This window comes from Anguilla rostrata, chromosome 16 (assembly GCF_018555375.3).
Source record: "Anguilla rostrata isolate EN2019 chromosome 16, ASM1855537v3, whole genome shotgun sequence".
Taxonomy (NCBI): domain Eukaryota; kingdom Metazoa; phylum Chordata; class Actinopteri; order Anguilliformes; family Anguillidae; genus Anguilla; species Anguilla rostrata.
The window spans coordinates 31,039,469-31,052,097 of NC_057948.1; the positions used below are offsets into that span (position 1 = coordinate 31,039,469).

The following is a 12,629-nucleotide window of genomic DNA, read 5'->3' on the forward strand; positions in this document are numbered from 1 at the left end:
TGAAGCACACCTTTCAGGTTTTAATCTTAGTTGCCTGTGCTGCATCCCCATAAATAACACCACAACTCTAGATACACTAACTTTGTTTTGGATTGGCATTTCAGTTTTGTCATTTAATTATATGCTTCGATGAAAAGTATAAAAAAAGTTAGTTTGTGCCAAAGAAAAAACATGGTATTATAAGAGGTCCATAAAAGGGAAACAAAGCCAATATGAATATTATTAATGTATTAGATTATGAATAAAAAATGTTTTAAGATATTTTTTAAAAGTCTTTTTTTTTTTAACCGACAGCAGGAAAGAGTACTGTCAGCCTCCCCATCTTTTCTGGTCTTATCAGAATTGCGTACCGTGTCTGTTTCTTGCTCATTTAATTCTGAGAGGGTTTTATTCTGATGTAAGGATAAAGGAGCACGGTTTTACCCAGGGAGACGGTGGGTAGATGGTGATATTATATGTCTTACTTGAAAGTTAATCTAAAGTTGAGCAGCAGCCATGAAACTGAGCTGACTGAGAAAAAGTCGAGGGAAATACTGAAAGAAATAAAACATTAAATCTGATCAAATCTGATTATTTGGGAGTATTAAAATGACACTGGTGATTGTAATCACTGTGTATGTCACAGGCCTATGCACATGGTTTCCCCAGATGAACATGATAGGAAAACAGTGTAATGGACAAATGTTGCTGTAATGCGTTTAAGCTATTTGTCTTTGATCCTTTTCAATGGGAACATGAGCAAGCTGCATGTCTTGTCCGGGGTTTTGCCAGTTGTTACTGATCCAGTAATCAATGTTTATATGACAAGCTTACAGATACAATCAGAGACATAACAATATTTTATCTGTGCTTGAAAGCAATAATTAGTATAAATAATGATAGCTAAGTGTCCAAGTTAGCTAATGGCAACAGGCAGCTAGCAAGCAAGCAAACTTTTCTAGCATTGTTGTAGCTAACTTGCTTTCTTGGAAAAGTGACATATAGGGCATGCAGTGATATTGACACTTTGACTTATTGTGGTCTTTTGTGGCCAAAAACCAAACTGAGAGTGTTTTACACAGTAATTCAGAATGGAGGCGGCCATTTTTATTCATCTTTGTTGTCATTCTTTGAGTCAGGGTTGCATGAATTTACACTAATTTCTGGACTTCATGCTACTTTTTCAGGGAAGCGCAAGCGAGTGTTGAAATTGTTCTTTATTCGCTTACAAGCACAGCATTTCATGGAAAGGAACTTACTGGACAGTTGGCACCACGGGGTCTGCTGACTTCCTTGATTTCTTGTGGTGCAATTGCAGCAGAACCACAGAGTATAAAGAGTCTCGGGGTAAATGTGCTAAGAGAGAGAGCGCCTGCTGGGAAAACCACAACGCCTAAACAAATTCAGAAAGCAACCTCAAGTGCTGTGGCCAACATTACTGTAACATGTTTTAATTTAATATCTGTGTCTTATCAGTGGAATAAATGCCGATATCGATATTTATGTAATAGGCCTATATCAGCAGATGTCATTGGAAGATATAAATATTAGTTGGCTCTGTATTTAAGAGTAACTAATAGGAGCAGAAGACCATATGAATACAAACTAGTGTTATCACCTACAGAGTAGCAACTGATATATTTAAAAGGACTAGGTCTTCTGAGGACAATGGCAACAGAGAAACAGGCAGTCTCGCGTTATGAGTTCAGCCATCTTTGTTTTGTTTCCATCCACCAAATAAGGATCAGGCCAGGCGACTGGGGAGTTTGCCAGTCTGGGTGCTTTGAACCTCTGCTGTGGCATCACCCAGTAGTCATGAACAGGTCAGGTCATAGCCAGGCCTCAGAAAGTACCAGGGGTCACCACACACCCTCCAGCCGTCAAACAAAGCCCGCTTTTCATCAACGCTGTGGCTGCTCTTTGGATCCCATAATTATCTTTGAGGAAGTTCATTAGTGAGGACCTTGTTGAGACATGGGTGACCAGAAATTCCATGGATAGGGACAAGCCCGGGAACAATGCCCTACGCACATTTCATTGTGCCCTTTGACAAAATGTAATGAAGTGTGTACGTTTGTCCCCGTCGTCAACATTTGAACTCCGAGCCATTGTCGTGAAGACTTTGTTTCTGAAACTTCCTTGCTCAGCATGGGATACGTCAGTTGGCACCTCCATTTTGGCTCATTTGCGAAGCTTTGAGTACAGAGTTGTTTCTCATAATGGCCCTTATTAGCAGTAATTAGTCACAATAATGGTCCCAGTGCAAAATGTACTTTTGTGTCATCAATCTGGAACAGAATTATGTGCAATCTCAAGGACACTGCATTCATTTCAGTACAGTGGCACTTTCATTGAATTAAATATTTTTGAATATATATATATACATATATATATATTATCTGATGAATGAGCTTTGTCTTGTTATACATCACAGACTTTTGAACATCATAACAGGTACAGTGCCATGGAAAAGTAATTTGCCCCTTCCCGGTTTCCTTCATTATTCCATTTTTGCCCCGTCTTTTTCTTATTGTGGAGTCATGTATACTGACCTTAGCTGTGGCCTGAAGTTCTTTGGTTGTTCTTCTGGGATCTTTTGTGACTTCCTGGATAAGCTGTCACTGCGCTTTTGGAGAAGTTTTGGCCGGCTGACCATTCCTGGAAAGATTCACCACTGTTCCAAGTGTTCTTCATTTGGAGATAATGGCTGTCTCTGTGGTTCGGTGGAGTCCCAGAGCCTTAAAAATGGCTTTGTAACCCTTTCCTGACTGATATATTTCAACATTTTTTCTCATCTCATCTGGTATTTCCTGTGATTGTGGCATAGCATGCTTGATCTGAAACTTGATCAGTGTGCAATAATAGAGGAGATTGCAATAAATATGCAATAATAGAGGAAATTGGGAAATAATTTTTCACGGCACTGTATGAAAAAATAAACATTCCTTTATGTCTTACGCATTCATAACTTGTTTTGGAAGAAACTAATTTTCAGTATAAAGGTCCAGTTCAGCAGACATAGGGAACATGCTTGCTGAATGTATGTCTGAATGACTTCTGTGTGTGCAATTACTGTTGTATGATATCGCATCCTGGCTTTAAAAGGCCCCAGCATAGACAGGCTTGCTCTCCTGACCAGACAGAGGCCCTGACGGCAGGAGTTCTGACTGCGCACTTGGGGGATCAGTTTTGTGTAATGTGGTCATCAGGGCAGGCCTCCTCTCTACACACACAGCAGAAGATAATTCAACCTAATAAGAAACTGGATGAGTTCAAGTGGGTTTTTTTTTTCTTCTTAATGCCAAATCCCAAATAAAGCTTTGGCTCAACCTGTTTATTGATGAGTGCATTTCAGTCTTTCCCTATATCTCTCGTCTCTTTCAGCACGCTTGTTTACTTTGCAGTTTCTTTGTTATGTTTCTATTAGAGATTATGCAAAGTCGGTTTGGGATTATGCACGCATGGACCCCTTTTCAAATAAAAAAAAACAAATTACGAGGTAGTATTATGTTCTGGCTTGCTGTGCATATACGGTGCACTGATTGTTTTTACATCATAATGTTGCTCATGGCTGGGATTGTATGTCTTAGTTTAGAGTCCTGCCGTAAGATGTCAGTGCTGATAGTCAGGTTTAATACAAGCCTTAAATGAGGCATGAACGTATGGGTTCTTGTTGGGCGCTACAAGCCTGTAGTCCTACACCCTTTAGTCTTGGTTTAGCAGGCTGGCGAGCCGATTCTAGAAGCCGGTTTATAATTGATCTTTTAGCCGCCCAAGAGCAGCCCTGAAAGATGGCACGTCTCCCATACCGTTCCTCCCAGTCCCCCCAGGTGTATTGTGCTCCTCTGGTAATCCCATTCTGTATGCATCATTACCTTCAATAATGTTTGGCAGCTTTTCTTTACAGCCTGAGTTTTAATTAAGCTCCCTCTAAATATTTAATTCAGACTGAACATCCTCGTGTTTAGACAAGGAGTCCTGATAGCAACACGGATGTCCTATTGTGAGTAAGTGCTTGATTTACTGCGAGTCTGACCGAGGATATGTTCCATTAGCATCGGATAAAGTCACAGTTGAATGGTTGCAAAGTTTATTTTATATTGTGGTAGCTGTTGTCTATAAAAAAATATAGGATATTTATTAATAAGTCTAGGAATTTCTTAATTATGTTTTTTTTAATCTTGTCAACACTGCTGCATGCTAAATGTGCCACAATAGCAATTCTTCATGACTTTACAAATCCGGGTGAATCCAAATTTTAATTAAATATTAATTTTGTGATCTAAATAACATTCTTCTCAGTGTTATTTGCCATTATTTCCAGCTCCTGTTTTTAATCAAATCTGTATTCTAAATATGACTAAAAAGATTATATTGTGGGAGATTTGCAAATCTCGCTTGTATGACAGATTGCACAGAAGTGTTCTAGATAGATAATCTTACATTTTTGTCAGTTGAAGTTAAATAAAATAAAACGATATTAGCTTTTAGGATATGCCCAACATGTGACCTTATTTGTTTTGTTTTTTTATTTCCTCGAGCAAACAGAAATTTTACTTGCATTTCCTCCCCTTAAAATGAGGATTGGCCTAGCTGAATTAACTGGATGTAGACTCAGTTAAATTAATTAAAATAATTACATTGTTTTAACATTTGAAAGATAGCCTTGACTATAGGCTATAAACATGCTGTGATTTCAAATGTAGAGACATGCCATGTGTTTTTACACATCTAGATGCAGGAAGGAAGAAAGCATTTGATTAAAATTGCTAGGATATTATGTGAAGACATTGTTCCAGTCACACATACCAGGTTTGTGGGTGTCAGTCCCATTTGCAATCCTAACTGTAAAATTCAGCGAAATATAAGTTTGTAGTTTTAATTTACCTTAATAAAATAATTACCTCCGTGTGTACACATAAAAAAATAGGGTTTAGGCATATGTTGGCGTGGTTTTAGCAGTTTTTGTTCTACATCATTGATTTAGGCCTACCTTCTTATTCCACAATCTTTAGTTTATTGACTACACACAGTTGCACGTATGTGTTTTTGTAAATTATTAATGTTTAAAAAATTATTAAGAAGGACAAACATTCAGGAGAACTAACGTCTTTGCAGAATAACATGTAGCCTATGTGTTAGGCCAGTGAGAGGAAAGCGATCGAAAAATAAAAACACAATTCGGTATTGCATTTCTGTCATGATTATCCTTAAATGACTTGCTTCGATGTAAAACGGTAGCCGATTTTCTATCGTGTATTTGTTTGCAGCCCCCCGCTGGTCCATCCCACAAGATGACCATCGGGAAACGCCTTTGAATAGACCTAATACTCTTATTACAAGAGTTAATCCCGACAATCCGATCTGAAATAATGTTCATCTTTTGGTAGCTTAATTTCTTTGCCTCTAAGCCGTGGGGGTCACTCCTACAGCAGACTGTGTCATGTTTTGTAAACAAGAAAGTCTTTCCTTTCGGAGAGGGATGTTGGTATGAAATCCAGAATTCACATCGCATTCACGTCACATTAATGCCCACAGCCTGTAGGCCATAGTACGTTATAGACAACAAGAATAAAAAAGTTGTCATGCACTTATTCTGTCAAATTGAATGCTCACGTTTTACAGGAACAATAAAACAAAACAGCTTGTGATGTAAAACTATCTAAATTTTGGCAAAGGGCAGAACAACATCTATAGATCATATGCTAGTCTAAATTAAATAATAGCCTACCTAACGACAAGTAGGCCTATATTGTGCTGGCATAATTTACCTATCGTTTTCCTCCTCGACGTAGGCTATTTTACGTAATATTGCATCTCAAAGAATCGCTTATGCTGGTTAGACAATATCGACCTGATAAAATAAGAATCCCGGGATCCTGATATTTAATTTACATTTTTGATGATATATAATATGATTCTGAGCTTATGGGCCATTTTAAACAGATATTTGTTTAAAATTATAAACAATTTAAAACATATCAATCAAAATTCTTCCCAGATAGGTTCATGACCCTTTTACTATCTGTTGTAAACATCGGTGATGAAAACAGACAACATGCAGCCTATAACCTAGACGAAACTTATTGGCTATCGATTCTAAATTTGCGGGCTGTTAAATATCCCTAGTCTTACTCGCTTTGTGTTTATGTTTAAGTCTTTTGATCAGAATCCCATAGACTTATAAATACATTTAGGATATACAGTGCATGACCACACAATAACGGACACTGTCCCATATTAACCACCAGCATGATTGGCATCAGTGTGATCTATAAATTAGGCCTACCTCTTAGTCACCGTAATTAGGCTATTAAGTTGCCGATACAGTGGTGCAAAATGGAAATGTTTATTATGTATCATATATTCCTCGTTGTTACCCCGGGCAGTAATATAACGTAGAACGTAACATCAAAATAAAGACAATGGAGATATCCTGTATTCTTTCTTCATCGTCTTGTAAAGTTAATTGACAAAAAAGTTATCTTGACAAAATAATGGAAACTAATAATGGTCCTTCGTGCGAATACCCCGTTTTATGTTTCGAGTTAAAACTTATTTTCATTTGTTGTTTGGGTTGGTTGGTTCATCTGGAAATTACGAAGCAGAAGCCCAAATTTTGAAAAATCATTCTTATAAAATTTTTCATACAGCAAAAAATTCGTACCGACAATGACTCCAAAATGAAAAACGTGTTTTTTTATGCCCAGAAACAACATATGGAATATCAGTATTCCATTCCAGTTGCTGCAAACACAACGACATACAATAAGCTATACTTCTCTAAAACCAAACATAAAACTTATAATAACACGTAGACGTATTTGTGAAAATAAAATACAAAGCATTACAGTGAGAGGGCACATGATTTAAGAGTTGTTAAAGGAATAAATAAACGAACAACACGCAAACAATAAATAAATAGGATTGCCCAGTGCATACGTATGAATTCTGTCCCTTTCCCAGTCCGTTGCATTCGTATTTCTTGCATACAGACATCGTCATCGTTAAGAACATTGTGCAAAAAGTATGGCTGTATCCACAGTTTATAGAAAGCGTTTGTCCAGGCGGCTTTTTTTTTTTTAAACGGCATAATTCGTAACGGTTTGAACTTCGACTCTATTTCAGGGCCTTAGTGCATAAAGTTTGAAATGTCCCGGCGGTCATTGGCTGTACCTCCACCAACCTGATAAAAACAAAAAGATAACGAAATTTATTGCGCGCTATCACTCAATATGAATATGGAATGATTTCTTGTTTCGCATATTGCGGTGGGATGATAATCGCTTTGAATGTACACAATGTTTTACCAGTTGCAGGCAATTGACTTATGCAGTTTATGTCAGCCATAAAGTGTTCGTTCTACATTCACATTCATATTTTATCCTGAGCCTACATGTGTACAGGGTATGAAGATATGTTTTAAATGATCTTATATTAACCCATTGATTGGATTACAACAAATGGATAGAATTTGCTTTGATGGACAAAAATGAACAGGGTGTCAGTCATGTCTGGTGTGAGTGTGTGTGTATGAGAGAGTGAGAGAGAAAGTGAGAGAGGGAGTGAGAGCGAGAGAGTATCTATATGTTCACATGTAAGTGGCTTACCTGCTTCACCTTTCCATGGCTGGTCTGAAGGTCGTGACCTTGTCTTCCTGCTGCGTTAGACATGTGTCACTGAGGGCTGGTCGGCCTGGTTCAGGTTTTCTGCCATTTGAGAATCCTGTGAATAATTGTATTCTTAAGCTTTCACACGTCCAATGTGCTGTATAAGGGGTGATATATGAACTGGTGTACAGGTGAACTATAAACAATTATCTTTGTGTAAATGAGTGCTCATGGAGAACAGTTAAATCTAAAGCATGCATTTTGTCTACAGAGTGCTGGGGAAAGGAATGCCAGTCATTATAAAGTCACAAATGAACACACTCTTGTGCACAGCAGCCTAATATTTGCAGATCTCCTAAAGAAAACGTATGTGTTTGTTTATGAAATTAATAGCAAACAAAATATAAACAGCCAAATGGATTGGATTTCTGGATAAGGAGTTGGCTTGAAACAAGAATTAAAAAAAAAATCCTGAGACATGTAAAGGTCCTAGCTATTATTGTACATTAAAAATATGAATTACTAAATTAAATGAGTACAGTCGCAAATACAAAACACACAATGCTGGTGGTGGGTGATATTGTGTTGATATGTCTGAACTCTGAGGCTAACCTTCAGTGGATGAATACTGGCACGTGTTAGAGAACATGGGGTAGGAGGAGCAGTGCAGTTGCAGAGGCTTGTGGGAAAAGCTGGAGGAGCCGTAGACCTTGTTTTGCGACCGCGGGCCTTCCTCTTGGAAGGAGTTGTCCACACCGGGGACATTCGCGGTGTCCTGCGGATGCCTCGGCTCGCCACACCGCCCCCTGCTGGCCACCGTGAGCCGTGCCGCTTGCAGGCGGCAGTCCGTGTTGGCGTTCCCGGTCCTAAAGTCGTCGCCGTGACGCGAGCCCCCCAGGACGGCGTCGGGGGCGGCGGTGCGTGCCAGCGACCAGATCCGGGGTTTTTCGGACACCTCGAAGTGCGACAGGGCCAGCGTGCCTGTCGCGATGGCCGTTGGAGGTTTTGTTGCCGCGGGCTCCAAGAGGTCCGACGCCAGTGCCTCCGCACTCTTGTTATTGCAGGCGAAAGCGTGGAAGCTGTTGAGAGGGGGGGCGAGCCTGCCGTTGCAGTCTGCCTTCTGAAGCTCCCCAGCCATGGACCGGTGAGGGGCCAGCTCTCCATGAGAGACCTTGTCACTGTCGCTGTCCAGTTTGTCACAGTCGTCATCCTCCATGTCCTCCAAGTCACTCAGCTGAAGTTCCTTTCCCTCCTTACAGTCTTTGGGATCTGCCAGAAATCGAAGAACAGGACCAGGTTAAAACCTAGTATATGGCTGGACCTAACACACGTGATCTGGCCGCCCAATGGTGTAACTTCATCACTCACTCACTCACTCACTCAGTCACAGACATTCGCGTTTGTAGGGCTGGCCCTGCTGTTGTGGTCCAGCCAAAAAAGGACATATATCGGGGTGGGGGGTGGGGTGGTGGGGGGGGGGGGAGAGAGATATGGAATAATGTTACTGAATATTGAAATATGGACAACTGTAAAATTTGTTTTACCTTTGTTGTCTTGGTTGCTCTTCTCAATGTCATCCTTTGTTTCATCTCCTGCTTTGTTCTTGGGGGACCATGTCATCTTGTTCTCCTTCTTTAGCCTTCTCCTGGCATTGGCGAACCAGGTGGACACTTGTGTGAGGGTCATTTTGGTGATGATGGCCAGCATGATCTTCTCTCCTTTGGTGGGGTACGGGTTCTTCCGGTGCTCGTATAGCCACGTCTTAAGAGTGCTGGTAGTCTCTCTTGTGGCATTTTTTCTCCTGGCTGAGTTATTGAAATCCATAGTGCCATACCTGAATTATAGAATGCAATGCCTATGAGGGCAAATTCAACAATGTACATTTTTTCCCACATCAGCGCATCTTAAAATGTATACTGTATTCCTTTCACTGATCAGTCTCAACACATCTCTACAGTGCAGATAATACCTTCTGTTATTTTGCAAACAGGAAATGACATCACGGACACTCAGCTACATGACGCTACATTTTTCTGGCATGCGTGATTGTCCACATTGTACGTTTTATTAGCTGTCTGTCTCCAGTAGCTATACGCTCCTCTTTCAGCAGTGAGTAGGTAGCGGGATGCATACCTGTCGTATTGATACTGCCCAAGGGAGTGTTCGTAGGGGTAATATGCAGCAGATTGAGTGATTCCAGAGTGTAAACTGCCAGCGCCATCCTTGATGTCATACTGTGGGTTCTAAAACAATAATGCCATCAGTTAGGGTGGACTGGAGAACAAGGGGAGTGGAAAAACGTGAATTCAGTAGTCTTAAGCCTTTGAAGTTACAGACAGTAAATTAAAGTGATGATATAGTTTTTTTTCCAAACCAACAGTTTCACATTTGCTGCATTTAAACATTGTATTTTTATGGAACTTCTCGGAAAGCCCTGTTGCCATTGATGTTTGGATCTCAATAGCTTTTTTTCTTTTTTCTTATCATGTACATATTTTGTACCCCTGGTCAATGAAAATTCCATTATAATTTACGTTCTCCGTTCTTCCTTTTGCCACGTATATTGTAGGCTACTTCTTAATTTATTAATAGGCAATAACGATGACTACAGTGGAGTTTGAATTGTTATCTATTGCCTGATAAGTTAATAAAACCCGTCTCACGGAAGGTCATTAATAAGAGTCTAATTTAAAGTATAATTCTGCCCATGCCCTGTATAAACTACAAACCTGTTCAAATACAATGGTACGAATCGATAAACACCAAGCTAGCAGCGATCGATCGATTGAGTGCTTGTTTTATCAGATTAAATCGCGCACTTACCAGTGTGGAGTAGAGAGCGGAGGGGTCGGTGCTGTACGGGAAGTAGTTGGCGTAGTTCTGGCTGGCGGCGGCCGCGGCTGCGTAGGGCGAACCGTACATGCCGAGAGCCGCATTAAGCTCCGTCCTTGTGCTCGCAAAGAGACGGTTCTCATAAGGAGGGCAGCAAAATGCGGCTGCAGTTTGGGAACCGCTGGAAGCGTCAGACACCGACCTGGAAATCGAATCGCAGCAAGTCGTACTGGGGTTTGCCGACACGAAAAACTGGATGAAGAGAATTTTGGATAGACAGGTTATTCGCACATATTGTTCTCGTAAATTGTTATAAAAAAAGATTAGAAACAGGACATGAAGGTAAGTTGCAGGACAGATGAGCGTGTGTGTTAAAGGATGTGTGTAGGCATATTAGTAACTTATTTATAAATACGGAAAAATTTGCCTAAACGTCCAAGTAACTCACAAGTAAAATACAGAATACCATTTCTATTTGTAACAAAAAATAATGTGGAATAAACCAAAGTGAACGAAAACTGTTTATTCGTTTTATTTTAAATGTGACGATTTGCATTTTTCTGATTATGTTGATATTTTAATATGCTCAGTATAGACTGAAAACAGAAAAGCGTGGATTTGAACTTGACGGGAAAGTTTTCTGACAAAGGCTATATGGAGTTCGGCAAACTACTATTCTCAAAGGAAATCTGCGCAGCAGTACTCGTATAATCAAGTTTTGAATTTTAGACATTTTATAGACGTACGACATTTAAATCGACAATACTCATGCTTCAAACGTTACTTCAGTAGGTTAATGTCGTGTAGGCTATCCTATTACAGATCACTTTGAACTTAATCTGAGCTCTTCAAAGTGTATTCTATAATTTAAATGATGTTATGTGTAGCATAAATCTGACAATCTTATAGTTTTGGATAAACATTCTGTCATCACATTATTGTATGAATACAGTGATCACAGAATGACTCATTGAGCGAACATGTTCAGTTTTAAAAACGGAACAAACCTGATTTTTTTAAAATAGCCTTGAACTGGCAACAATCCTAAATTCTAATTTCTGAAGCATTACAAAAAAATAAAATAAATAAATAAAACCCCTCAAAATAATAGATAATGCCTTGAACGCATTGGGGGGGGGAAATCGACAGGTGAACTGAAGCGTATATTCTTACCTGTGAAGTTGCGTTATAAGGATATCCAAACTGTGAAAATGACATGACTGCTTCCTTTGTTATCATCAGCAATATTCTTCCCACTGATCGATTGTAACCGAATCTACTTCAAGTGCACCTCCTAGCCCACATTTCAACGTACGGCCTTTTACTTAATAATAGATGATCGTGGGCTACTTAAACGAGAGAGAGAGAGAGTCTTGAAGCTGTATACGGCAGCAGATATTGTTATTTTTTTAATCCTCGAAAAAAAAAAATGATGATAAAATAACTTTAAAGGAAATAGAGTACACACAAAGTTATTGTGCTTTATAGTTGAAGAGGGCTAAATGTTAACGTAAGTCTTGCAAGATATGGAGTCTGCTTGTGCTATTATTTGTGCCTCTATAGTTCTTTAGCATTCATCCATGCGAGGGTATCAGTGTGACGTCAGAGTAATCCCAGAATGGCAGGACAGCAAGTCTAGAATAATGTCTTTACCAATCACATCTAACATCACGTTTTCTTAAGACGCGCGCTCCGCACTCGTGTCCCGTTTGCTTTATGTGATTTTCTTCTTGGCTTCTTTCTGGATAATCGCAACTAAATGCCCGAGGCTTTGCTGAATGTCGACTGCAGCTCTTAGAACATCTTTAATAACTATTTCATGCTATTGTCCTGCTGTACCCACTCACTAAGACTTTATGATTGATCTGCTGTTCGTAAAGCTAGGTTGTTCGAAAATAATAATTGGTGTGCAAATAGGCTATGTCAAACATTAGTTTGGGCGAAAATGTTGAAAAGCTGCAGGGGTCTAAATCAGCAATTATATTGTCACGCGGAGGTACAGTGAGGCAATAACAGACCCACTATTTTCACAGAGGGTTTATGATGACGAAAGTAACTAAGTTGAATAAACAACAAAAAGCACCAAAGCGTCGTCTCTGGATGTGTGGTGAAGACTACCGCTCTGGTCAGAGGTCTTTGCCCCAAATTAATGATGACGATGTTCCCATTTTTCATTATTAAAGCCAGAAATTGTCCCATCAGGAATGC

The 12,629-nt window shown here is 39.6% G+C and overlaps 1 protein-coding gene across 2 annotated transcripts; it reads right to left on the reverse strand.

The window, feature by feature from the left end:
• Positions 1–6,292: 6,292 nt before the first annotated feature.
• On the reverse strand, positions 6,293–12,276 carry irx6a (iroquois homeobox 6a). Of its 2 annotated transcripts, none has more exons than XM_064313441.1 (7): positions 11,595–12,276; positions 10,413–10,673; positions 9,723–9,832; positions 9,134–9,423; positions 8,202–8,858; positions 7,590–7,704; positions 6,293–7,165 (listed from the first exon to the last, which is right to left on the reverse strand). In XM_064313441.1, the coding sequence occupies exons 1-6, from the start codon at positions 11,658–11,660 to the stop codon at positions 7,595–7,597; spliced, it is 1,494 nt and encodes a 497-aa protein (XP_064169511.1). In that variant the 5' UTR covers positions 11,661–12,276; the 3' UTR covers positions 6,293–7,165; positions 7,590–7,594. The 2 variants fall into 2 exon arrangements, with proteins under 2 accessions (XP_064169511.1, XP_064169512.1); XM_064313442.1 differs by having other exon boundaries at positions 6,294–7,165; positions 10,413–10,623; positions 11,595–12,273.
• Between the last annotated feature and the right edge of the window lie 353 nt (positions 12,277–12,629).